The sequence below is a fragment of the Dipteris shenzhenensis genome, chromosome 24 (genome assembly GCF_047967505.1).
Source record: "Dipteris shenzhenensis isolate YYH24624 ecotype China chromosome 24, Dip_SZ_1.0, whole genome shotgun sequence".
In the NCBI taxonomy this organism is placed as follows: Eukaryota; Viridiplantae; Streptophyta; class Polypodiopsida; order Gleicheniales; family Dipteridaceae; genus Dipteris; species Dipteris shenzhenensis.
In genome coordinates, this window is record NC_141619.1 from 52,220,981 (window position 1) to 52,246,319 (window position 25,339).

The following is a 25,339-nucleotide window of genomic DNA, read 5'->3' on the forward strand; positions in this document are numbered from 1 at the left end:
GCTTGGCTGAGCTCTAGTAGAGAAGCTTGCGCCGAACGCTCTCAAAGATCGAGGTGATCTACTACTCTACTGTAATATCAATACCAACCTGGCAACCAAGGTATCTCATTGTCTGGCCCCGTGGTATCCATCTGAAGCCAAAATCACTCCCCCACTCATGGATCTCTTGTGTCTCCTCATACCTGTGAAGAAACCTATAGACTTTGTCTAGTTGATCCACACGCCTGAGGCCTCACAATACATAGCCAGGGCTCAGAGTCAAGAAGTTCCTCCTCCTGTCAGATTGGGAGTCTCAACCCTATGAGGCCCACTGCTTGTGATCTCAAGTAGTAGCCCAAAGCCTCCGCCACCACGAACAAAAAGAGGTAGGGAGCGAGTGGGAAGCCCTGGCAGACTGAACGTGAGAGAGGAAAGGCCTCACCTGTGTGTCCTCTAATAAGCATCTGGCTAGAGCTCCCCACATAGAGCACTAAAACTCCTCTGGCCCTTTTGTTAGAGAAACCCAATGTCTGCATAGTGTCCTCCAGGAAGGACCACTCCACCCTATCATAAGCCTTCTTAAAATATAAGAGAAGGATGGCCAGTGGCTGTGACTCCTCCTTGGACCAATCCACTACCTCCAAAAAAGTGAAGATGTTGTCCAGGATGCTATGCTCCTAGACAAACCCAGTCTGTGTGTCGTGGATGATGTCAGTAAGATGCGGCCGTAACTACAAGCTCAAGACCTTGGTGAGGATCTTGTATGCGGTGTCAAGCAAAGTGATCAGTCTCCACTATCGGATGTCTGACCTATCTCCCCCTTTTGAGATCAAACAAATCCACCCCCTAGTCAAGGACTAAGGGAGGGAGCCCTTGTCGAAAATCTCCTTGCATGCTAGTCGGAAAGGGGTGGAGATAATCTCCGAGAAGTATCGAAAGAAGGCCAGAGTGTGAAGCCATCCTCACTAGGACACTTCTGGGTCGGGAGATCCTTGAGGGCTTCCCAAAGCAGCTCCTCATCCAGCCGTGAAAGGCTCCTCTAGCCTCCTACATAAGTCCTATGAGACTACTACTGGAACATGATCCCAAACTACCTCTCGAGCTACAAGACCAGCTAGATTCATCCCCTTAGTCTGAAAAAGTTGGCTATAAAAATCGATGGTCAGGTCTAATATCTTGTGCGGGTCAGTGTGCATGATGTCCTATGGATCTCGGAGACATTGCAACTGTGTGCCTACCGAACAGGGCCTAGTGGTCTGAAAGAACTGGTTTGTCATCCTGTCCCCTATTGCACCCACCGGCGGGCCTGGGAAGAGTGAAAAGAGAACTTAGCCTACTGAATCTCCATGTCTTGAAGCTCAAAGGCAAGCATTGTCGAGCCTTTGTCTCTAAGCCACTGAGAATCTGAGCCCTATTGCCTAATCCACTCTATGGAGGTGAGGTCCCTACTCAAAGCCCATTCATGCTCCTGAAGCATCCTCATCCTCCTAAGGGCGTGAGGTTGTAGCTCCTCATTGCTCCTCTGGATTGCATCGACACCCACAAAGCCTAGCCCTCGACCGGTGTCATCTCTGACTGCTCCCAAATCCCTGCCATGTCCTATTGGATCTCCTCGTCCTGCAGAAGGTCCTTTAGAATGTGGACCCCCTTCTGGGGGAGACCTCAATGGGGTTGCTCTAAGTGAATTACTATGGGAGAGTGGTCTGAAATCGTGGTACCTACTAGATTCTCAGTAGAGCCGCCTCTGTGCACTGCCCAATCCCCAACATAGAAACAGTCTAGTCTCTCAAGTCCATCATGTCTCCTCTGTTTGAAAGAGAATAGGAGGCTACCAAGTATCTTGGTGAAATCTGGCTCTCACCAAGGGTCTCTACCACCACTGATCATGAAAATGAACTACTCCCAAGTGCTACGCTCTACTGCTAGCATCTCAGAGAATGAGGCACCACCCTACTTGTCTTCCCCAAACTCCAGGTTGTTGAAGTCCCCTCCAACAATATAGAAGTCTACATCTAGAAGACTCTCTGTCAGCCTCCTCCAAAAGGTCGAGCGGTGCTGTCTACATACTGGGGCATACACATTCAAGATCCTAATCCTTGACTCTCCCGTCTTGACTCCCATCCAAACTACCCATCTTGGGATAAGCTTGCCCTATAATCGTAGACCTCTAGAGCCAAAGTCTGTGAAACCAAGATGCAGACCCCTCCGCTCGATCCTACTGTTGGGGACTACTCCTTTGGACCTCTCCCTAGGAGGTGGTGACGCCATTTGATGTTTAATGCTGGGAACATATGCTCCTAGATCAAAACAATGTCCACTATCTGCCCTACCATGGCCCTCTACAGCTCCTACCGGATTATCAAGGATTGAGGCGACTGACTACAAGCACGATCGTGGAGCCGGTGCATGTTCCAACTGACTATGGTCCAGCTCATGAGGATGGGCTGGAGAGAACAAGGCTCTTCTATGAGTGGGTGCCTGTTCTAGAAAGACTGCCTTAAGTGACTTTGCCGAGGGTTTGGAGGGAGAATAGTCCATGTCTGTGCGATGACGTACTAGAGTGGATACTGGCTCAATGCCGATATTCTATGCCGACTTCATCATGCAGGAGACTTCCACCCCGAACTCTGCACACTTTTGGAAGGGCCAGTAGTATGCATGATCCACCATCGCCTCAAGAGGCAATCTGATAACTCCTATTGCCAAACCGCACATCGGCTCCTCTTGTGTGAAGCTCAACTGGAAATTCACCTCCACACCATGGGCATACCAAACATCCAATCCCTATGCTCCCATCCCCTTGTCCATCATGCATGCAAATGTGGTCTCCCATAATAGCATCAAACACCTCTGGGGTCCGCTTCTCTAGCCCTGTGGAGGCAAACTACAAACTCCAAATGGGGTGTGTATGAGAGCCCACTGCGCTGATCAAGCCCCCCTTCCGTGGCTGCAGGATCATAAGCATTACCTCCAGTGGTGGTAAAGGATAGGAGTCTGGGATCTCCAGGTAGTTCCAGGGTCCCAACCTCGAGAAGTCCCACAGTAAGGGGTGCCCAAGATGGAGGTGGAGGGCGATTGACCTAGAGGACGAGCCCCATCCCTCTAGCTCCCTCCCTGGATGGGCCTAATGCTGCAATGAGGGAGTAGAAGGGGACATCATCTTACCCTTACCTATTTGCAAGAGTGTCAAAGATTAGGAGGGGAGGGAGGTTGCGGAACGTGCTATGAAGGTGGAGAGGTAGGCAGGGGTGAGAAGAGGTGGGGGGGGAGGGAAGGGGGCTGGTGGTGAGAGTGATCACAGGAGGGGGGGCGGGGGGGAGGAGGGGGCAGGGGGAACCCACAGGGGGGGAATGGAGGGGGAAGGGGGGAGGGATCTGGAGGGGGGGAAAGGGGGCAATCATAGGCTCCTCTTGTTGGTTGATCAGGATCACTGGGGCTCTGTATCAGCTCCTCCTCAACTGTTGTCTAACTATCATGTCTAACTATCATCTGCCATTGCCACATCAAGAGCTCTTGGGGTTTGCTTCTGATGTGAGGGTGGATGCCGACACTGAACCTTTGCCATGTGAGGAACATATGGATGGGCGGTGGCCCCTTCTACTGAGGGAGGTGGATCCCCATGCAAGGGCTCTTGCTACTGCTACTCCTCCTCAACCTTGTCTCTATTTCTCTCTCTCTCTCTCTCTCTCTCTCTCTCTCTCTCTCTGTGTTTGGCCCTTTGCTTGCAATGCTTGCGAGCCTATCTGCTTGGTTTCTTTTGCTTTTTAACCTGGGTCCTTGGGTCCAGTCCCATTTTAAAGTGTTCACCTAGGGGGTCTGAGACTCCTACTGCTCTTGTCTGAGGGGGCGTGGGACTCTCATCTGTTAGCTCTTCCTACTCTGCAATGGAGGGGGGGAGGCGCTCGTGGGTGGCCATGGGGGCAATCTCTGGAGAGGTGACCCATCTGTCTACACTGAAGACATTAGCCGGGTAGCCCAGAAATCTCGACATGCTGGCAAAGTGTGCTCCTTCAAGAGTCTCTAAGAGGATCAACTCTGGGAGGTACTCTAGGCTCTCAACCACCAGTCTGAGCACAGTGCCAAATGCCCAACCAATGGAGGGGTGGATGACTCAATACTCCTTGGGGAGCCCTGGGAAGTGGAGTGTAATCAAAAAACGTGGAACACGGTGTGTTGTGTCCAATGATAGGTCAAGGAAAGAGGTAAACTAGATGCAGGCCAAGAAGGATGGGGATCTACTCCACGAGTGTCAAGGCAGTATTGGGGGAGCTCAATTGGATGAGGAAAACGTCTCTTCCATATATGGTGACCTCTTGGATGTGGTTTCCCTCTCATGTCACGCTTGCCTAGATCCACTCCCGCACCTATCTCCGTGTATGCATGAGGCCCCACCTTGTCCTAGAGGGACTGAAATTCTTGATGTACCTATTGCTTGTCAATTGGGGAAAGAAGAACTTTAATGGCTGTTGGAGTCGAGGGTGCTACCATAGAGCCCCTTTGGCCAGACCAAGGGTGACCACCAAGTTTTTCTTTTACCTTAACAAGAATGAATGCTCCCACCTCAAGGAGGCAGATGAGAAAAAGGGCGAGGCGAGGCGAAGAGGTGGAGGAGAGAGGCGGAGAGGGAGGAAGGGAAGGTAGAAGGGAGGAGAGGAAGGAGGGAGAAAGGAAAGGAGAAGGAGGAAGGAGTGAAGGAGTGGAAGGATGGCGGGAGAGGCGGGGAAAGCGGAGGAGAAAGATGGAGGGGGGAGGCAGAATAGCGGGGGGCCACTGGCAGGAGAGGAAGGAGGACGGGAGGAGGTGCAAGGAGGAAGGGAAGGAGGCTAGGAGGCAAGGAGGTAGGGAGAAGTAAGGGTAGAGCGCGGGTGGAAGAGTAGCAAGGGGTGGGGGGAGCAGCTAGGGGTGAAGGAGCAAGGCCAAGCAAGGAGAAGGCAGGGTGGGGCGGGAGCCGGAGCAGAGAAGGTAGGGCAAAGTGGAGGCAGAGGTGAAGGTAGGGTGGAGTGGGGCTGAAGTCGAACCGAGGTGAAAGGGTGGCGAGGAAGGGTAGCGAAGTAGCTAGGATTAGTGGTGGGCAGCAGCCCATTAGGCCACCACGGGCAGAGGGGGGAGCTCACCAAGCAGTTAGGAGCTCACCAGATCCCATGTCTCCTGTTAAGCTGGCCTGTCCTGCTTTGTGATATACTTTAGTTAGTGTTACTTGGTGAAAAACTTGAGAGGCAATCCATTCATGCACGCAAAGGAAATTCCAATGATTAAGCATTCACAACTTCAGATAGAAGCAAAGGCAGATGTAGAGGTAGAGGTAGATCATTTCAGCGAAGTGATCATCATCAGTAATAAAATTAGCATCAAAGACAGAATCAGCATCAGCATTAGCATCATCCTCAGCAACATAGAAATCAGCAAACAAGAAATCATTCCAATCGAGGAAGATTCCAAGGACGAGGGAATGCATCCACCAACATGTCAAACATCCACTGCAACTACTGTCATAAGTTTGGACACTATGAAAGAGATTGCCGCCGCAAGAAGCAATACGACCAAGGTGGTCATTCCAGCAACAATCGAGGGAATTTCCACAAAAGATGAAATCATTATGGTGGACAGTCACAATCATTATGCAAATGAACATCGGAATATGTTACTTGCAAATGAGGAAATGCAAAAGATTGATATAATGTATCTAGACATTGATTGCAATTCAAAAGAGGAATTCAGCTCTATCAAGTTGACCAAGCAGATAAGGATCCTTGGTACAGCAGTGCGGTGCATCATCTCATATGAAAAAGCATCAAGAATGGTTCACAGAGATGAAACCATTAAAAGGTCACAAGAATGTCATCTACACAGCAGATAATACACCAAATCTAGTTCAAGGGACAAGCATTATCCCTATGAACAATTTCGTTAGTACGAAAGGATTGGTGAAAGATGTACTCTATGTTCCGAAGCTCAGCAAAAACCTCTTGTTAGTAGGTCAAATGACGAAATAGAACTACCAAGTCATCTTTGATGGAGATGATTGTACTATTAGCAGAGATGAATCCATAGGATTTCAGCTAGTAGGAAAGGAGTCAAGGAAGGACGCTTGTTCAAAATGCTAGCTATAGTACCAGATTTGCATGTCATGTCAGCTCAACCGCAGCAGATGCTACTATCCGCAAAATGACATAAGAGATATGGTCATGTCAATTTCAAGAGCTTAATGGATCTCAAGAATCAAAATATGGCGATTGGGATTCCTAAGCTAAAATTCTTGGAAAAGTTTGCGAAGCATGCTGCTTTGGCAAACAAAAGAGAACCAAGTTTGGCAGAAGTACCCCTCGAGCATGAGGTATTCTTGATTTGATTCATATAGATATATGGGGATATGCCTAGACCCGCAGCATCAATGGTTCACTTCACTACTTGACTTTCATCGATGACTACAGCAGATATTGTTGGGTCTACTTTCTAAAAGAGAAATCGGAAGTGTTTTCCAGATTTCAAGAATTCAAAGCCATGGTAGCCAACCAGACAGGAAGAAAGATCAAAGTCATGAGATTAGATAGAGGAGGCGAATACATGTCTTCAACATTCATGAACTTTTGTAGAAGTCATGGCATTTGAAGACAATTCACTTGTGCAGATACTCCTCAGTAGAATGCAAGACTTGAAAGGAAGAATGGTACTTTAGAAGACAGTGCTAGAGCAATTCTTAGTGAGAAACATCTTTCGAATCAGTACTAGGTAGAAGTAATAGCAATTGCAAACTACTTGCTTAATTGGCTTCCTACTGAGCCGATACAAGGTACACACGCATTCACTAGACACAAGCCACGCATTGGGCATCTCAGAGTCTGCATATTTGGTTGCATAGCATATGCCCACATACATGATGATCATCGTAGGAAATTGGATACGAAGTCACGCAAATGCATCCTGGTTGGCTACGGTCAAGATAGCAAAGCATACAAGTTGTATGATCCCATCAACTGAAAGGTCATTATCTCCAGCGATGTAATCTTTGATGAGGAATCTAGATGGAAAACCTCAAACACACAAGAGATAGACTCACAAATTACTCAATCATCTACAAAAAAGGTTGATGAAGAAGCAAGAATTGCCAAAAGCACCCCGAGAAGAGCCACAACAACTCAAAAGGTCTACTAGGGAAAGCAAACCTCCAGCCAAATCGACATATGCTCAGAAAGGCAAAGTAATTTAGGTTGAAACTGCCAACTATGCTCTTATGACTACCATCATGGTATAAAAGAGCCAGTGTACTTCGAAAATGCAATAGACAAGCCCGAATGGCAAACTGTTATGAATGAAGAAATGGATGCTTTGTACAAGAATACAAAGCTAGACTAGTTGCAAAAGGATTTGCATAGCAATATGGTCAGGATTATGATGAGACTTATGCTGCAGTAGTAAAGATGGATTCCATACGGTTCTTGATATCACTAGCAACACTGAATACATGGAATGTGTACCAGCTTGATGTCAAGAATGCATTTCTCAATGGTTATCTAGATGAGGAAGTCTACATGCAACAACTAGTAGGTTATGTTGAACCAAGAAAGGAGAATCAGGTTTTCCATCTCAAGAAGAGTCTCTATGGCTTAAAGCAAGCACTCAAAAGTTGGTACAGCAGAATTGACAAGTATTTTGCTGATCTAGGATACATGAAGTCCAATGCAGATCATACTCTCTACTAAAAAAGGGAAAGACATTACTATTGCACTTTTGTATGTAGATGATCTGATTGTGACCGGAAGAAAGGATTGCTTCATCAAAAAGCTAAAACAAGAATTATCTACAGAGTTTGACATGAAAGATCTTGGACTTATGCACTATTGTCATGGTATTGAGTTCTGGAGAGATTCAGACAGCACCTTCATGAGTCAGCTCAAATATGTTGACAGTCTCCTGAAGAAGTTTCAAATGGCAGATTGCAAGATTGCAGCCACTTCCATGGAGCAGAGTTTGAAACATACAAAAGATTTAGAAAAGCCTACAGTCAATGATAGGTACTATAGACAACTCATTGGATCTCTTATATATCTGACTATCACACGGCCAAATATTTATTATGTTGTAAGTTCACTAGCATAGTTTATGGCAAATCCAAAACAATCTCACTAGAATGCAGCCAAAAGAGTCTTGACATACATCAGAGGTACAAGAGAGTTTGGGATAGAATACAGAGGAAGTCATCCAAGATTGCATGGATACTGTGAAAGTGACTTTGTCAGAGATCATGAGACCAGGAGATCAACATAGTGATATGCTTGTTTCCTTGGTCAAGGTGCTATATCAACAAACAACCAACTATTTCTTTGTCTTTGACTGAAGCAGAATATAGGGCACTCACTACAGGTGTGTGTGAAGCTATATGGCTCAGAAGACTATTGTCTGAAACAAATTACTTACAACAATATACTATGCTAATCAATCGGCTCAAGCATTAGCTAAGAATCCAGTATATCACTCCAGGACAAAGCACATTGATGTCAGAGAGCACTTCATCAGAGAAAGAGTATTACTTGGTGACATCACACTACAACATTATGATAGCAAAGAGAATGTTGCAGACATCTTTACCAAACCACTCGGTAAAGAGCTTTTCGAGAAACACCGATAAGCTCTTCGTTTGATGCAGAGGAAGGACATTCCCATTAAAGGGGTGTGGTCGAATGTAAGGTTCAATCTTTCTTCAACTCCCCAGAATCATCATCTTAAGGGAAGGCCTACTTCATGATGTTGATCTTGAGGGAAGGTGTTGAGAGACCACGCTCAACATCATGTGATTACATGTGCATACCACTAACACATATAGAGTGGTATAAAGGAAAGTGTTGGATGCCCTAACCCTAACCCTAAATGGGTTTGTATACATTCTACATTTTTAACTAAATCTAGTGTACAGTTAGTCATTTGTGGTGTGCTCTCTAGCTGTGCCCTCTCGTTTCATCTCCACTCTTCTCCTCTCCCCTCTTCATATTTTGTTAGTTCCTAAGCCATATTTGTTCTTCTTGCCACTTCCTCCACGTCACATATCATATTCCTACAAGTGTGGTTTTTTATGTGAGAATTACCTTGACCCCTTGCCTACAATTTTCTTTGGGTTTGTTTCTCTTGTGCTCTTTCTTCTTGTCAATCTTCCTCTTCTTCTACTCTTTCTTTTTGTGCCTGTTCCTCCTTCAAAATCCTCCTCAAAATTTATCCCTTCATCTTTGGAGGAGTTTGTATCTGCGTCATTGTCTAGATTTTCCTCCTCCTTCGATAAGCCTATTATATTCTTCTTTAAGGTGAGTTTTCTCTTCATCCCTGGTTCCATTACTCTTCAAATTTTCATTGTTCTCGCCATGCAAGTGCAAGAGGCTAGATAATTTATGGGAGATTTTGTAATGCTAGGGTGAAAGGACTTTTGATTGAAGATATTGAGATAATGACGGAGATTTAGTGAGAGTTTATCTCAAGATTCCCCCCGCCAGGCATCGACAACCCCTCCAGAAGGGGAAGGCTGGACTGAGGTCAAAAGGAAACGGAAAGGAAACAAAACAAAAACCAAAAAGCCCCCTCTCCAGCAGGAGACCCCTGAGGTCACCAGTCAGTAGCAGCTCGGTAAGGGGAAGGAGAAAGGGAAGGAGAAGGTCAGCCAGCCTCCTCCTCATCCTTCACCCCACCTCCCTCCTCCTCCCCCCTCCTCCTCGGTTCCCCTACCTCCCCCCCCTCAAGGACCCCCTCGGCACCTTTGGTTTTAGCCCTCCCCTCTCCCTCGAGCATGATCCCGTGGGACCCCCCCTCCTTCTACGGCCTCGAAGCTAGCACAGACCTCCTCCGCGCCTACCCCCCTGGCCCAGTGGAGGGGAGAGGCCCTTCCCCGCAGATGGCCAACACCACCCCAATTCTTTCGATGACTAGCACCCCGCTTTCTGGATCTGACTCCTCATCTTCATCCCCCCCCCCAAGGGCAGCTCCTAGAGCTCTACCTTTGGAGTTCTACCGAGCAAGACCTTGGGATTACTTGGATGCAGCTGGTATTGGCTCCTTCCCTGCATGCCTAGACATCAGCATCTTCTTCCTCCGAAAGGGGGCAGAGGGTAAGGTGTTAGTCCTCGCCCCCCATGATGGTCCTAGCTATTCCTTCACTATCACTAGTGACGGGAATGAGCAATGGACGAATGAAAATGTTTGGGAGACGATTCATGATTAGTCCCAAGAGCAGGTATAGGACTGGATTGGTAGCAGAGCAGCGGAGCTTCTTCAGCAGTAGTGGAAGGAGGGTGACGTTCGTTTGAGATGGTGCCATAGTGCCAAACGGTTCCGCCTTTTGGTCATCATTCAACCGCCTCTAGAGTGGATCTACGGGGAAGGGCTCCGTGGAGGACCTCAGAGGTAGCGGGCTTCTACAGTATTTCCCTGGCGAAGGCTTCGAGTTGGTTAGAGAGAGCTTACCACCATGGGACGAAGGGCCTTTCCCCTCTGCTGAAGGTTTTAGAGGATGGGTCCGATGATCTGGCCTCACCTTCAAAACCTTCACAGAACCGCCTTTGTCTGCACACCGGACATCCTTCGACCACCTTGACATCGACTGCAAGCAGACAGCTGTTTGTGGCCCATCTCTCCTCTTCATGAGTATACGCATTATCTCTTGGACACGGGTTCCACTCATCAGGAACCCGCGGCCCCAAGAAGATGGTGCTCAGATAGGAGCTCCAGCCAGCTTTGGTGGGAAGGGTAGATGTGCTCCTATTACAGGAACACAAGCTTTCGGCTTCTCAGACCAGTAAGTGTGGGAAGGTCCTCACAGGGCGCTCCCACACCTACTGGGAACCTTCGATTGGCGAGCATGGGAGGAGCGGAGGTGTCTATACCTCCATCGACGCTTCTCTAGTTCAGCATGTGTGTGGTTTTGGCACCTTGATCCCAAGACGAGCGCTTTGGGTGGGCTTGAAGATTGAGGGATCCGACATCGGCATCCTCAATATCTATGCCCCGATTGACCTTAGACAGAGAACCGCTTTCTGGAGCTTTTTGATAGACTTATTGCCAGAGATGGATTCTTGGATTGTAGGAGGGGATTTCAATAATTTTGAGGCTTTAGAGGATCAGCACGAACGGGGCCCAGAGTTCCTCAGTATAGCTCAAGCAGAGCAGGCGGAATGGGACTCCTTGTTCGCTGTGGGAGGTCGGGACAATTGGAGAGAGCCTTCCTTTTGCAGATGGACGGGGAGCTTGGACTTCTCTTGGGGTTACAGGAGGGAGGGTGACAGACTTTTGGAGCGGTTGGACCGTTTCTATGTTAGTGATTGGGCGATAGGCAGAGGTGGAGAGTCAGGGGTGGTTCCAGAGACGACCCTCTCTGACCATGCCCCAGTCATCCTAGTCCTGGACTCAGCCTCTCATTCCTTACCTCCCCGCTCGTGCCAGATCCCAGACTCCATCTACTCCAGAGTTGTGGTTCACAGTAGGATAGTGGACCTATGGGAGCAGGATTGAGACCCCATGGGGGATATGGCAGCTCAGGTAGCTCAAGTTCTCACCGAGTTTAGCCTCATATGTCAGCAGGAGGCGACTCTGGTCAGGCAACAGTGGTGGGCAAAGGAGAGGGGCCTCAGACGCGAGACCTTGCCTCGATACAGTGGATGCATCAATCTTCCCTAGGCTCCGAGGAGCTCAGACGACAGGAGGTTAGACCCGAGCCATGTTAGAGGAGATCACTCAGAGTTCTTGTTCCACGCTTCCAAGTCCTTTTGGGCTAGGAAAGGCGACAGGATGTGCAGAGAGTTCTTCAGGACTCATGGCCAGAGGTTAGCAGGGGAACAGCTCCAATCTCTTAGGGTGCAGGATGGTAGTGTCAAGACAGATCCAGATGAGGTCAGGGACTTGGCGACATATTTCTATAGATCCCTATTCCAGCAAGAGCCCCCAGACCCTCGTGCCTGTCATTGCAAGGAGGAGGTGTGGAGGTATACGCCGACGCTCGTGCAGCCTAGCATGAGTGAGGCCCTTCTCGCCCCGTTCACCGTGTCAGAGATGCAGGATGCTATGAGCGATATTGATGGGTAGAAATGCCCAGGTGAGGATGGGCTCTCTAGAGCTTTCTTCACCACCTTTTGGGAGCAGATCCACCAGCCCTTTCTCGTAGCCTTCCAACATATCTTTTCTAGTGGAAAGATGCCAAAGAGCCTTGTGACAGGCTTGATTTGCCTCATCCCCAAAGGGGGGGACCTTCAGGAGATCAGACAATGGCACCCTATCACCCTCCTTTCGACTGCCTATAAAATCCTCGCCAAGATGATCAGTAGCCGCATCCGACCCCTACTACATGACTTGATCCATGACACCCAGACTAGTTTTGTCCAGGATCGCAACATTCTGGACATCTTCACGTTCTCAGACGCGATGGAGTGGGCCCAAGCATAGTGGCCAACACCTAGCCATACTCTTTCTTGACTTTGAGAAGGCATATGACAGGGTAGACTAGTCCTTCTTGGAGGGAACACTTTCTCAGTTCGGTTTCCCGGATGAGTGGATTAGAGGTATTGCTAGCCTCTACAGATTGGCCTCCAGCTGGGTTATCATCACTGGCAAGATGGGGGAAAGATTCACCCTCGAGCGCTTGGTACGTCAGGGTTGCCCGCTTGCGCCCTACCTCTTCCTCTTTTTTGCGGAGGCCATGACTCACTTCCTACGAGCCCGTACCACTGGTCTTCGAGGGTTGCGCCTCCCTATCAGGGACGATGCAGAACTTCTGGACTCCGAGTATGCAAACGACACGGCCCTATATGTGCAGGATGATATTGAGTCACTGGAGCGAGTGAGACTGTCTCTAGAGGTTTTTTGCCTAGCCACTGGGGCGAAAATCAACTGGCATAAGTCAGTTGGTTTTCTTACGGATCCGGGAGCCATCTCACAGTGGGGTATTTTCCTAGGGATTTGCTGGATCCCTAGAGGATAGACGACACGTTACCTGGGATTCTAAGTAGGGCTGGATACCACATCGGCTCAGCAATTCCTACCAGTCCTAGCTTCCATACGACGGAAGCTAGCCTTCTGGAGCATGGCTCGGCTATCTCTGGCAGGCAGGGCCCTTGTGGGCAATCAGGTCCTTCTAGCCACCGCTTGGTATGTGGCATCCTGCTAGTGCTTCTCGAGATCGTGCGTAGCCCAACTGAGGAGACTGGTGCGAAACTTTCTGTGGTCTGGCTCAGACGGTTCCGGCACCACCAGAGCCCGGGTCGCCTGGCAGACGGTCATTCTCCCCCAGACAGAGGGCTGTCTTGGCATCATAGATCTAGAACTTCAGAGTCAGGCATTACTTGGCAAGTTAGTCATCTGCGGTCTGACCCCAGGAGGGCAGACGTGGAAGCTCTTGCTTCAGCATGGTCTCAGCGCGTGTATCCCCCAGAGAGGGGGTGATTGGCAGCCTTCTATCCGGTGGATTTTCACTTCAGCCCCACTGACTCAACCCCGCTCCCCCTTCCTCCATAGCCTCTTCTCAGTCTGGAGGAAGCTGCAGCACAGCCTCTCCCAGGTTCCCCCCAGTTGCCAAGAGGAGATAGACAGACAGCCCCTGATTTGGAGCAGCTAGGTGACATATGATATAGGTCGCCAGCTTGGAGAGAGATCCATATCCCATGGGCGCTCTAGGCGCATCGGCCTGTGCGCTCGCTCCGGGTTTGGAGGGACATCTATAGCCAGTTGGGCCCAGACGAGCTGGCAGCAGCAGTAGGTACAGCACGTGGGATCCAGGCTCGGCGAGCGGAGATTGATGCTGCCATTCTTGCAGGTTGGAGGATTCCCAGGATCACCAGACAGCTCCTCCTAGGAGATGAGATGTGGCTAGGGCAGTTCACACCCCGCGGCATTCCTTTGGTGGTTGCAGGCCTTTTCTCGAACTCCTCGATTCATTTCTTCTCCGTCGCCGATGGTAGCCGTCTCCAGAGCAGAGAGGCTGTGATCGACCCCCAGCTTCCTTGGCAGCGCCTTTGCATCATAGGGCTACAAGGGAAAGCATGGCATATGGACCCTCTGGTTGTGCAGGACCAGGACTGGAGACTCTGGATTTGGGAGGGCCGCTCCTTGACAGAGGTGGAGTGGGAACCAGGGGAGTGGTGCTGGCCACCACTGGAGACCTCAGAGAACCCTACCCCCTTCTTCTCATATAGCGGGCGTATCGATAGGTGTGCTCTTGGGGCTCTCCAGCATAGGCTACCGACCCAAGCACATAGCTGGTATGCCCAAGGGATATCTCTGGTCTTTCTTTGTACATTCTGGAAGACTCTTTGGGCAAGCTGGCGGCCGAGGAAGATCTCTTACTTTCTTTGGATGGTGGTCCATAAGGGGCTACCAATTGGGAGATGGCTGAGGCAGATGGGGCAGGAGGGGCACTGCCAGATGTGTTTTCAGGAGGAGGAATCCCTGAAGCACTGACTTTGGAGCTGTTCACATGCTCAGACAGTGTGGAAGGGAGTCATGGGGATCTTAGCGAGGGCTGCACTCGAGCTAGGACTGGTCACTTGGGGAGCCGTTTGCTGGTGCAAGACCGAGGTGGGACATCACTTGGCTTACGAGTTCTCTCGGTAGGATCCAGTTTTCTTCATCACGCAGGCCACTTGGGCATACATGGAAAGCTTCCCCTGACATCTGACAGAGACATATGCAAGAGCAATGACTCGGCACCCAGTTTGGGAGATCATAGGGAGTATTGTAGGTTGGCATATCTGGACTTCCAGATGCGCGCAGACCCTAGGAGATCAGGCTTCTTCTACTACCTAGACCCTACAGACATCTGGAGCACGATCATTCACACACTCAAGGGTCAGTGGGATCAGATTTAGGGGGATTCCCGGGCAGGGAAGGAGAAGAGACGGCGCTTCCTTCGCGACTGGGACCATCAAGAGCTTTTCTTCCAACACTCTGCTCAGAGTCTTCAATGGCATTACTCGCCCCCACCGTGACTGTTTGTCCACACTCAGATGATTATGCCCTGAGAGGCTTGTAATTATTTTGTTACCACGGGTTGTATTCGTTTTGTGATTACAGCCCGCTGGCCTTTAGGCCTTCTTGTACTCTCGTTTTCAAGCAATATAACTAGCACTACTTTTTGCGAAAAAAAAATTAACAAGAGAGAATTCATATCCATCTTAGGGATCCTCATCAATGTGCATTTGTGACATGCAATATTACAAGAGATTGTAGGTGATTTAAGGAACATTGTATGCTCGTCTCAGAAGTTGTTCACACATGCGATGTTGCTAGCATTAGATTGTGAATAATATCTTCAATTTTTTTAATAGACCTTGAGTCCTCAAGCACTTCTTGCAACCTCTCCTTAGGACGTACGAATGCTAGCTTTAAAAATTGAATTTCTATCCATTCACACACAATGTAGAATGTTGAATGTCTGCCTCCACATCCGTATCAAGCCCACCCCCACTCCTCCTTGATTGTTGTGCTCTTGGTCATAAAAAGTGGAGAGTGTATGGAAACTTAAACAACCAATATATGGGCAAATGGATCTCAACCAAGACGTGGACACATAGATCTTAATCAAGGACGTGGGCACATCGTTGTCATTTGCACATGGCTCCGATGTGTACATGGGAAAATTGTAGCTCCCTAAAACTTATTACAATCTATAAATCATAAAAAAGACTCTCAATTAGGGATCCTCCCCTTAGGTATTGTCTCCAAGGAAGGACATATTCTGAGAGGCTAGTCTATCCTCCTTCCTTACCAGTCCAACATTCCACATACATTTGTAATTATACATCCTACTAGTCTATAAAAATACCATTCCAAGTGTAAAATACCACTCTACCTCATTAGCTTTGTCGCTCTCTTCCCTCTACATTCCTCAACGCCACTTGGTTTCCCCAATACGCCCCCCCTTCCCCGTCCAAGGAGGCCACGTGCGTCACGGTATCCAGCCCTTGACCATCCAAAGGACCCATTCCCCAAAGTAGCACCAGGGTAATGAGCCTCATGTTCTAGGCTTATATGCTTATACTTTCATATGTACCTTTGCATGTGGAACTAAGGTCCCCTTAATATTGCAATGTATCCATCAGTTGAGTACTTTAGGACCCCTCCTTAAGCCACAACTGTGCTTGGGGCTTCCATGTGGGTAGACCTCCTTGAACTACACTTGCATGGGTTCGTATTTCCATAGGCCATCTACTAACGATGATCTACACATGTGAGAGCTTCCATCGCCACCACTAAGACATTCGTCCTTTATTATCCTCTCTACTTGCACATCCATTAGGAGTTCCACAACTTCATGAATGATGATCTAGTTTTCTAGATCTACAGTTAGAGTCATGACAATAGCGCCTAGTGGATCTCAGCTCCTCTTTGCTAGGGTTTTGGATCACCAACATGAGATGAAGTGCATCCAACCCTCTCTAAACATGCTCCTACGGAGACCCATAGTTTTACCCAACATCTAAGTTCTTACTGTTGGCCCAAGCACTCTATTTTGGTTATGTACTCCCATAGACCTTAGTCTTTCTTTCTTTTGTTTCATTTAAACAAAAAGATTAGACTTATTAAAGGGATGGTCAATCCAACCAAAACGTTTGGTCAATCCCGCCTAAAAAAAGGATGAGCTACATTGAATACATAGATTAGGGCACATATGATAGCCAACTTCTCATTGTGTTTACTCACATCAACAAATATCTCGTGACACTCACTGCAAATTTGGGATGAACCCTTGTTTGTTTTTTAACAATAATCTTTAATCTTTGCATATATATTTTGCTTGGCATCTTCCCCGCCAAAACCAAATGCATGACACAGTGCATGTCAATCGACTAACATGTCCTAGCTTGTTGGCCCCAAACACAAGCTCAAGTCAAGCAACATTCAAGGCCCCACACCCACCACCAATCCACCCTTTTGAGAATCCTCATCAATTGCAAAAGGTTGTGTGCTGGGGTGAGCGAACTCCTCATTAGTGCATATAAGATATTATACTTTTTATTTCAAGGATTAATCACAAGGCACAATTTATACGCCATCCAGTCCATCATTCGCATTCACATTTTGGGACATTTAGGCCCCCACGAGGGGGTTGAGACAATCCAATCCCATAGCCCCAACTCCACTAAGTGATCGCCCCTCAAGAGACCATTTTGCTCCCGATGCATGGATCAGAGCCCTTTTATGGACCTGATACCTCGGAGTTGGGTGGGATTTTGCGGCTGTGGCCAGTCCCTTATGCATTTTACCTCGGCTGGATCCACCCGAATTCCATCCTTGCTCACAATGTGGCCAAAGGTATTCAACCTCTTCTGCCATGAAAGTGCATTTGCTGGCTTTAGCATAAAGCTGATGCAATCTCAAGATTTCCAGGACTTGTTTGACATGTCTGACATGTTCCTGCTTATCCTTGCTGTAAATGAGGATGTCATTTAAAAAAACCAGCACATATTTGTAAAGAAGAGGCTGCAAAATCTTATTCATGAGTCCCTGGAAAGTAGCCAGTGCATTGCTCAATCCAAAAGGCAGAACTTTGAACTCATATAAACCTCTTTCTAGGTGAAAGGTTGTCTTGTGCTCATCTCTTTCTCTCATTCTGATTTGATGGTAGCCTGACCTCAAATCAATCTTAATGAAAACCGAGCATCTTTGAGTACATCCAACACGTCATCTATCCTAGGATCGAAAATCTGTTCTTGATAGTAGCCTTATTCAAGTCGCTGTAGTCAATGCACATGCGGTATCAACCATCTTTCTTCTTCGCCGGAGAAGTGCTATGAGAGAGAAATTTCTTCTCAAGCAATTCTCGCACCTGTTTGGCCACTTCTTCTCGTTCTACCTTCGAGAGACCGTACAGAGCCCTATTAATTGGCTTGCTACCAGGCTCAAGCACTATGGCATGATCAACATCTCTTCGTGGAGGCAACTGTGAAGGCATATCAGCAAACACATCTGTAAATTCTGAGAGCAATTTCTGCATATCACAATCCTCAACATGGGAAGTGCTACCCTCCTAAGAAACTAACACATTTAGTGCATAGATGGCACAATCCCTCTTGAGCTCTATGGCCAACTGCTTCGCTGAAATGACCTGCAGTTTAGGGGTTGCAATACCATGCGATGTTATAGATCTTCCTTTGTGAACAAAGATGATGTGACAAGGCATTTAACTCCATGCTGATTTTGCCCAAGGATTTCAGCCAATAACAGCCCAAGACAGCATCGATTGGGCCCATTACCAATACCAAGAGATCACCTGCAAATTCGTAATCATCCGAGAACTTGATCCTTGCATCCTGGCAGCTATATCTGCTAATCACGTGCTGTCCATTCGCCACCTCTACTCTCAGCCCCCAATCGATTTCGGTAGCCACCTTCTGTAAGGTTCTGAAATTAATAAAACTGTGAGTGCTACTGCTGTCCACCAACATGTGAACAGTCCTGCCATTAATGATCCCTTGCAATCTGATAATTTCAGCACTTTTGGCACCCATCAAGGCATGAAGAGAGATGGTCTGCAAACCATTCTTGATGTCCTTTCAAGTGGGATGATGCACCACTATCAGTGTACCATCGATCAGTGTTGGCTGGGCATCCCAATAAATTTATTCTTCGTCCACAGGAGCATTTCCACGAGATTCCTCTTGCATGAAAATCCCTAGCAACCTGATGCTCCATAAGAAAATGGCCCCACAAGGGACGAATTATCACGAGCCATATAGGTGAAAATTGGGCAGCATGCAAGATCCCATACCCACCTCCTATTTATCCTTTAGAGAGCCCTCATCACCCACACAAGGGTGTACATTGGGGTGAGAACCCTCCTCCCACATTAGAAAATATATGGTAGGTATTTTACTATGTGCATTACCTTAAGGCATTAATCAGAAGGCACACTTACAAATGTCATCCAGCGCTTCATTTCATATTTTGGGACATTTCGGTCCCACCAGAGAGGGTTGAGGCCTATGCCCCAGTTCTTTCCCCCTCATTGCCTCGACCACATCTTCTTCCTCCCACAAGTGAGCACCTGCATAGATGTTAGACATCAAAACATATGCCACAGCATCCTTTTCATCCAACTGCACAGCATGTTCAAAAGCCAGTCTTCCAAGCTCCACATTACTCGACCTTTGACAAGCACCCAACACCATATGCCACACCACGATGTTAGGATAAGGCATCTCCTTCACCATCGATACTGCTTTGTCTAAGTGGCCTGCACGGCCAAGGAGATCAACCATGCCAATGTGGTGTTCAATAGTTGGAGTGATGCCATATTGTTTGTTCATGGCCTCAAAGTACTCATGGCCCTTACCCACTAGACCCGTGTGACTGCAAACAGTAAGCACAATAGCGAATGTGACCCCATCTGGCTTTACCCTTTCTTCTCTCATCCTCTCAAGCATATGAAAAACAATTTCACTTTCTCCTAGCTGGGCATATCCTCCCATGAGTGCATTCCAAGAGACTACATCCCGAACTGGCAGCTTGTCAAAAACTTCCCGTGCTACTGCAAGCTCAGCACATTGAACATACATATCCACCAAGCTGCTGCCAACAAAAAGATCTCTTTCCAGCCCCTTTCTGGCAATCTCAGCATGTATTTCTCGACCCTTGTTGATGGCCCCTATGCTGCCACAAGCTTTCAAGCTGCAAAAAAATGTGACAGCATCTGGAGAGAGACCCTGCTCTTGCATCTGTTCGAGACAGTTCAGTGCATCGTCACCCAGCCCATGCTCTGCATATCCTGCCATCAATGCCGTCCACGACACTTTGTCTTGAACTGGCAGCTTGTCAAACACTTCCTGTGCTTTTGCAAGAGAGCCACATTTGGCATACATATCCACCAAGGCATTGCCAATAGACATACTCATTTCCTGTCCCTTTCTAGTTACCTCAGCGTGTATTTCTTGGCCCTTGTCTACAGCTCCTAAGCTGCCACAAGCTTTCAAACTGCAAACAAATGTGACAGGATTCGGAGAGAGACCCTCCAGTTGCATCTGTTCAAGACAGTCCAACGCGGCCTCAACGAGCCCATGCTCGAGATATCCTGCCATGAGTGCAGTCCACGAGACTACGTCTCCAACTGGCAACTTGTCAAATGCTTCCCGTGCCTCTGAAAGAGAGCCACATTTCGCATACATATCCACCAACGTGCTGCCAAACAAAAGATGTCTTTCCAGCCCCTTCCTAACAATCTCGGCGTGTGTTTCTCGGCCTTTGTTTATTGCTCCTATGCTGCCACAAGCTTTCAGGCTACAAACAAATGTGACAGCGTTTGGAGAGAGACCCTCATGTTGCATCTGTTCGAGACAGTTCAGTGCTTCCTCACCACGCCCATGCTCGGCAAACCCTGCCATTAGTGAATTCCACAAGGCCTCATCTCGAACTGGCAGCTTGTCAAATACACCCTGTGCTTCTACAAGTGAGCCGCATTTGGCATACATATCCACCAAGGTGCTGCCAACAAAAAGACATCTTTCCAGCCCCTTTCTGGCAAGCTCGGTGTGTATTTCTCGGCCCTTTTCTATGGCTCCTATGCTGCCACAAGCTTTCACGCTGCAAATAAAAGTGACAGCATCTGGAGAGAGACCCTCCAGTTGCATCTGTTTAAGACAGTTCACCACATCCTCACCAAGCCCATGCTCACAATATCCTGCCATTAGTGCAGTCCAGGAGACCTTGTCTCGAACTGGTAGCTTGTCCAATGCTTCCCGTGCTTCTGCAAGCGAGCCACATTTGGCATACATATCCACCAAGGCATTGCCAATAGAAAGATTTATTTCCAGTCCCCTTCTGGCAATCTCCACATGTAATTCCCGGCTCTCATCTATGGCTCCTATGCTGCCACAAGCATTCAAGATGCAAACAAATGTGACAGGATTCGGACAGAGGCCCTCCAGTTGCATCTGTTTGAGACAGTTCAGAGCATCCTCACAAAGCCCATGCTCTGCATATCCTGCCATGAGTGCAGTCCACGAGACCTCATCACGAACCAGCAGCTTGTCAAATGCTTCCCGTGCTTCCACAAGCGAGCCACATTTGGCATACATATCTACCAAAATGTTGCCAACAAAAAAATGTCTTTCCAGGCCCATTTTGGCAATCACAGTGTGTATTTCGCGGCCCTTGTCTATGGCTCCTATGCTGCCACAAGCTTTCAAGCTGCAGACAAATGTAACAGCATTTGGAGAGAGGCCCTCCAGTAATAAGAGTTTGAGACAGTCCAGTGCTTCCTCACCAAGTCCATGCTCAGCATATCCAGCCATTAGTGCATTCCATGTTACCTCATCTCGAATTGGCAGCTTGTCAAATGCTTCCCTTGCTTCTGCAAGTGAGCCACATTTGGCATACATATCCACCAAGGTGCTTCCCACAAAAAGATATCTTTCCAGCCCCTTTCTGGCAATCTCGGCATGTAGTTGTCGGCCTTTTTGTGCATCTTTCAGCCTAGCACAAGCTTTCAGTACAGCCACAAAGGTATACTTATCAGGGTGTACAGAATCCTCTTGCATTTTGTGGTATAGGCTGAGGGCATGCTGTGATTCCCCATATTCGATGTACCCTGAGATGAGAGAGGTCCAAGAATACACATTCCGATCAACCAGCTTGTTAAAAGCGAGCTGAGCATCGCGTAAGCTTCCAACCTGGACCAAGATTGAGACGAGGTAGTTCCCAAGAGATCCATGATCTTCCATCCCATTTTTGCACATATAGGCATACAAGCGCTTGGTATACGCTGGATTCTTCAATGTTCTGCACTTATGCAAGATGCTTGTAAGGGTCTCAACTGAAGGCAACTGGGGCATCTGTTCCAGAGATATGAGTGCCTCCTGTAAGCTGAGTGTTTCCAAGCCATTCTTCTGGATCGGTTCTTGTGACTTAAATGCATTCAGATTTACTCTAGACCTGAAGCCGACCTTGTCACGGTCCTCCAACAAGCCAGAGTCTTGGGCCTGACCAGTGGATGCTTTGGCCTTTCTCTCGAGCATATCTTTAACCCAACCTGGATTGAACCAGCCGTCCCTCCCCCTCGTAGTCTTATGCTTGAAATTTGGATGTAGCGGGTTTGTCTGTTGTTCCGATTCAAAAGAGACTCGTCAGTTCAGGCAAAACATTATCTGTGCGCATTCAGTCCAGAATCATCGTACGCTTACTTTTCTGTCTGGGTTGTCGCACGGATCCATGACGTACTGCTTCCATAAAGGCTCGGTCCCTGTGAAGCGTGACCACAACGAAAAACTAATTCCGAGAAGTGGGTGCCGTCAGGAAAACACTGGTAAAAATAAGGACAACACTCCTTATCCGGTTATAGAACTAAATTACCCATGTGACGAAGGATAAAAATCTTGAGCGGGTTTTTTCAATTTCAGCGGTTGCACAGTACCTGAACGTGAACATTCGGGGGAAGCTGTCGGAGAACGAAGGCTTGATTGCCTGCACGGATGATTTGCCAACCAGCCGGGGTGAGGATCTCTGCTACGGAAAAATTCCGGGCCACACACCCGAGGGATAATAGGGCTGCATAGTTTCGTTGCAGTCGCTTCAGACGGATGACAGGGATCTCTGCCTCCCCCTGGATACATGTTCATCATCATCTCGAGAAAAACACAATGACACATCTTCATACAGTGTTGCAATTCTTGCAATTATGTACTAGTGCTTGCTTGATTACCCATCTTCATATAGTTTTGCCCACGCCTCTTGATAGAACAATGTTCAAGTGGCTATAGTAGAGGAATGATATGATTTGACAATGTGCATCTAGAAAAATGAAGAACCTAATTAAAAGCTACTTCTTGTTTGTGTTTCTTTTCTCTCACTATGTCCATCTACTTTGAGCTTCCATACCAGATCCACATTAGGCCATAGCCTTTTTTGGGCGTTTTGAGTAGGTTAGATCCTCATGGGGTTTGGTTTCTTGTTGAGACATGACGTTACAATAGTGAATTATGGAACTAGCCACTGTTTGGCTCATACAAGGAAGAGGCTGTTGATTGGTTCGTGAGCTTGATTTGTTGGTGGATCAAATATATGAAAGGCACGTGGTGATAGGCAAGGGTGGCTGTCTCCACATACACACGACCAAGCAGTTCCCAGCTCTAACCGTGTGCATGACGGTGATTAGAGGCGACAATATAAACAATGACAGCAAAGGATCTCCTCCTTTTGTCCAAGCCTACGAGGCTCTCTATGTCTCCAAATACGTCTGTCAGAGCAGCTGCTCTTAGGGTCCAAGTAGAGTCGATCCTCTGGATCATTTTGGTATTGTAACGCAGCAAAAAGCCTAGTAGGGGTGCGTTGATGTTGTCTGAGTCATTTACCAAAGCGATTTCTCTTAATAAAGAGCTAGTTGGAACTTTTCATGTACTCTGAGAAAGAATTATTGTCACGTTGATATCGTGTGTGAGGACTCATATGCTTCATGTGAGTTGTAAAGCTAAGATTACGTATTTTGCATGCAATTGGCAACAGTGGTATCAGAGTGGGTTGTGAGAATTATTGCATGAGAGTTTGTGAGCGTGAGAATTCCTTAAGTATTTCGGTTTTGCATGTCGAAGAGATCCATTTGCAAGGATTCCAAATGCTTGTCTTCCCACGGAGTTGTAAGAAATCAAGAAGCTATTGACTTCCTTGCCGAGGCTTGTTTTAGAGCACTGATAGAATTTTATTGAGCACTAAAGCTTTCTAAGTGGTGTTAATAGATTACACAAAGAAAGAAAAATCGATTGAGAGCACCCTCATGAAATTTACTGTCGAAAAGCAGTTAGCTACTCGTCTCTACTTGATGCAAAAGTGTCTCTAGGGCCTAGTAGATGGAACAGATAAGAAGCCAGATAATGAACGAGAAATAGCATCATGGAGTTAGAGGAATGATAAAGCCATCGGGCTGATTTGTCGAGCTCTTGGGACCAATTACTTTCATCACATTGATGTGAAGAAGATAACAGCCAAGAACTGGAGGATCCTTGAAACTTTATTAGGGGTACATTTGAAACATTCCAAGGCAATTTTGAAACAAGAGCTTTTTTATCTGAAGATGGATGAAAACAAAAATCTAGGGACATTTTTTAATAGAATGCAAGCCCTCTTGAGGCAGTTATAGATTTGCCGTCTAACATTTACACAAGCCAGCATCATCAAAACCTCATCATCGGAACCACTTCCTGATCCTTTGTAGCGCACCCAGCACATAAAACGAATTAAGGTAAAATTCATTTACTGCATTTTGCGATTTGATGTGTAGTCTAGCTGTAGACTAGCACTGCCATAGAGGAGATCCAACTCCACCAAGCCAAGTAAGCCATTGTCGCATTACTCAATTAGTTCCCACCGGCGTCAATCCATGCGGTTCTATCATCGGTGTACACATTCACACATCTAAGACCAGTCAATTCTCTTGGCATTTGACAGTTCATCACTCAGCGTGACATTTGGCAGTGATCTTCCTCTTGGATTCAGGAGTGTTGCATTCTTCTTGCACACACACATGCCACCCATGTACAGTCACATTTGTTGACTATGTTTTGGCATTGGTTTCCGCACACATACATCAGCTTTCTACAACCTCTTGGCTATCCCAACACTTAGTTGTCATCTTCATTTTACAGGCTTGATCCTTGGCACACAAATGTTCTCACATGACTTGGTTGTGATAGTTTAGTGTAAGCCCCCTAGTGGCAGCTTACACACAGTGTTCTCATGGGTAGACACTCTCACTGGTACATGGGTAAGCCTCTTGCACAGAGCACCAGACTGCCTCCATCATGGAGTTATTCAAATCACATAGTTGATGATACGCCAGTCATGACTCCAAACGAGATCTATGAGTGGAAATAGAACCTTCTTCGACCTTTGCCACAGATGTAGATACTCAGCATATTATATATGAACTTGGAAATGCTATGATTGGAGTTGTCTTGTAGTGCCTTCAATTTTTCCAACTTGGTGGCATAATCTATTGCCAATAACATTAAAATATCTACTTGAAAGCACTACTTGGTGCACTAAATGACGATTTTCATTATGTAAGGCTAAAAATCTTGAAGGTGAAAGCATTGACATATTTTCTTGAAAGATCTACATGTAGTGCTTGACATCACAAAGCACAAAAAGATATATCACAAGCACATGTAGTGCATGGCATCACAAATGAAATGGAGAAAATGTGAGAAGCAATATACATTATGTACTTGTTTTGTTTATACTAACATTCTTGAATGAACCAATGTAATCTAATCCCCATCTTTGCAAAGAATGATTCCCATGGCTAGGTTGGTTGAAGTGGCATATGATATTGTGGTAGCAAGAGACCCGTCATCACATTTTGTGTAGTCTCAACGGTGACTCACGTGTCATGGGGATGATGAAGAGATTC

General features: G+C 47.2%; 1 protein-coding gene across 4 annotated transcripts; it reads right to left on the reverse strand.

Moving 5' to 3' along the window:
• Positions 1-16,949: 16,949 nt before the first annotated feature.
• Positions 16,950-22,732, reverse strand: LOC147886756 (pentatricopeptide repeat-containing protein At5g27110-like). Of its 4 annotated transcripts, none has more exons than XM_087395562.1 (4): positions 22,637-22,732; positions 22,349-22,537; positions 22,119-22,177; positions 16,950-22,034 (listed from the first exon to the last, which is right to left on the reverse strand). In XM_087395562.1, exons 1-4 carry the CDS (start codon positions 22,644-22,646, stop codon positions 18,882-18,884), a joined length of 3,411 nt encoding a protein of 1,136 aa, XP_087251688.1. In that variant the 5' UTR covers positions 22,647-22,732; the 3' UTR covers positions 16,950-18,881. The 4 variants fall into 4 exon arrangements, with proteins under 4 accessions (XP_087251688.1, XP_087251690.1, XP_087251687.1 ...); XM_087395564.1 differs by having other exon boundaries at positions 22,119-22,203; positions 22,349-22,527; positions 22,637-22,675; XM_087395561.1 differs by having other exon boundaries at positions 22,349-22,718.
• Positions 22,733-25,339: the final 2,607 nt, after the last annotated feature.

Bases quoted from the DNA above. Each gene is read 5' to 3' on its own strand.
- LOC147886756 (XM_087395561.1), bottom strand. From the start codon at position 22,589: ATGAAGATGTGTCATTGTGTTTTTCTCGAGATGATGATGAACATGTAT. The intron at 22,178-22,348 runs GTACTGTGCAAC...CACGCTTCACAG, and splicing joins CCCCGAATGTTCACGTTCAG to GGACCGAGCCTTTATGGAAG. The intron at 22,035-22,118 runs GTAAGCGTACGA...TCGGAACAACAG, and splicing joins GCGACAACCCAGACAGAAAA to ACAAACCCGCTACATCCAAA.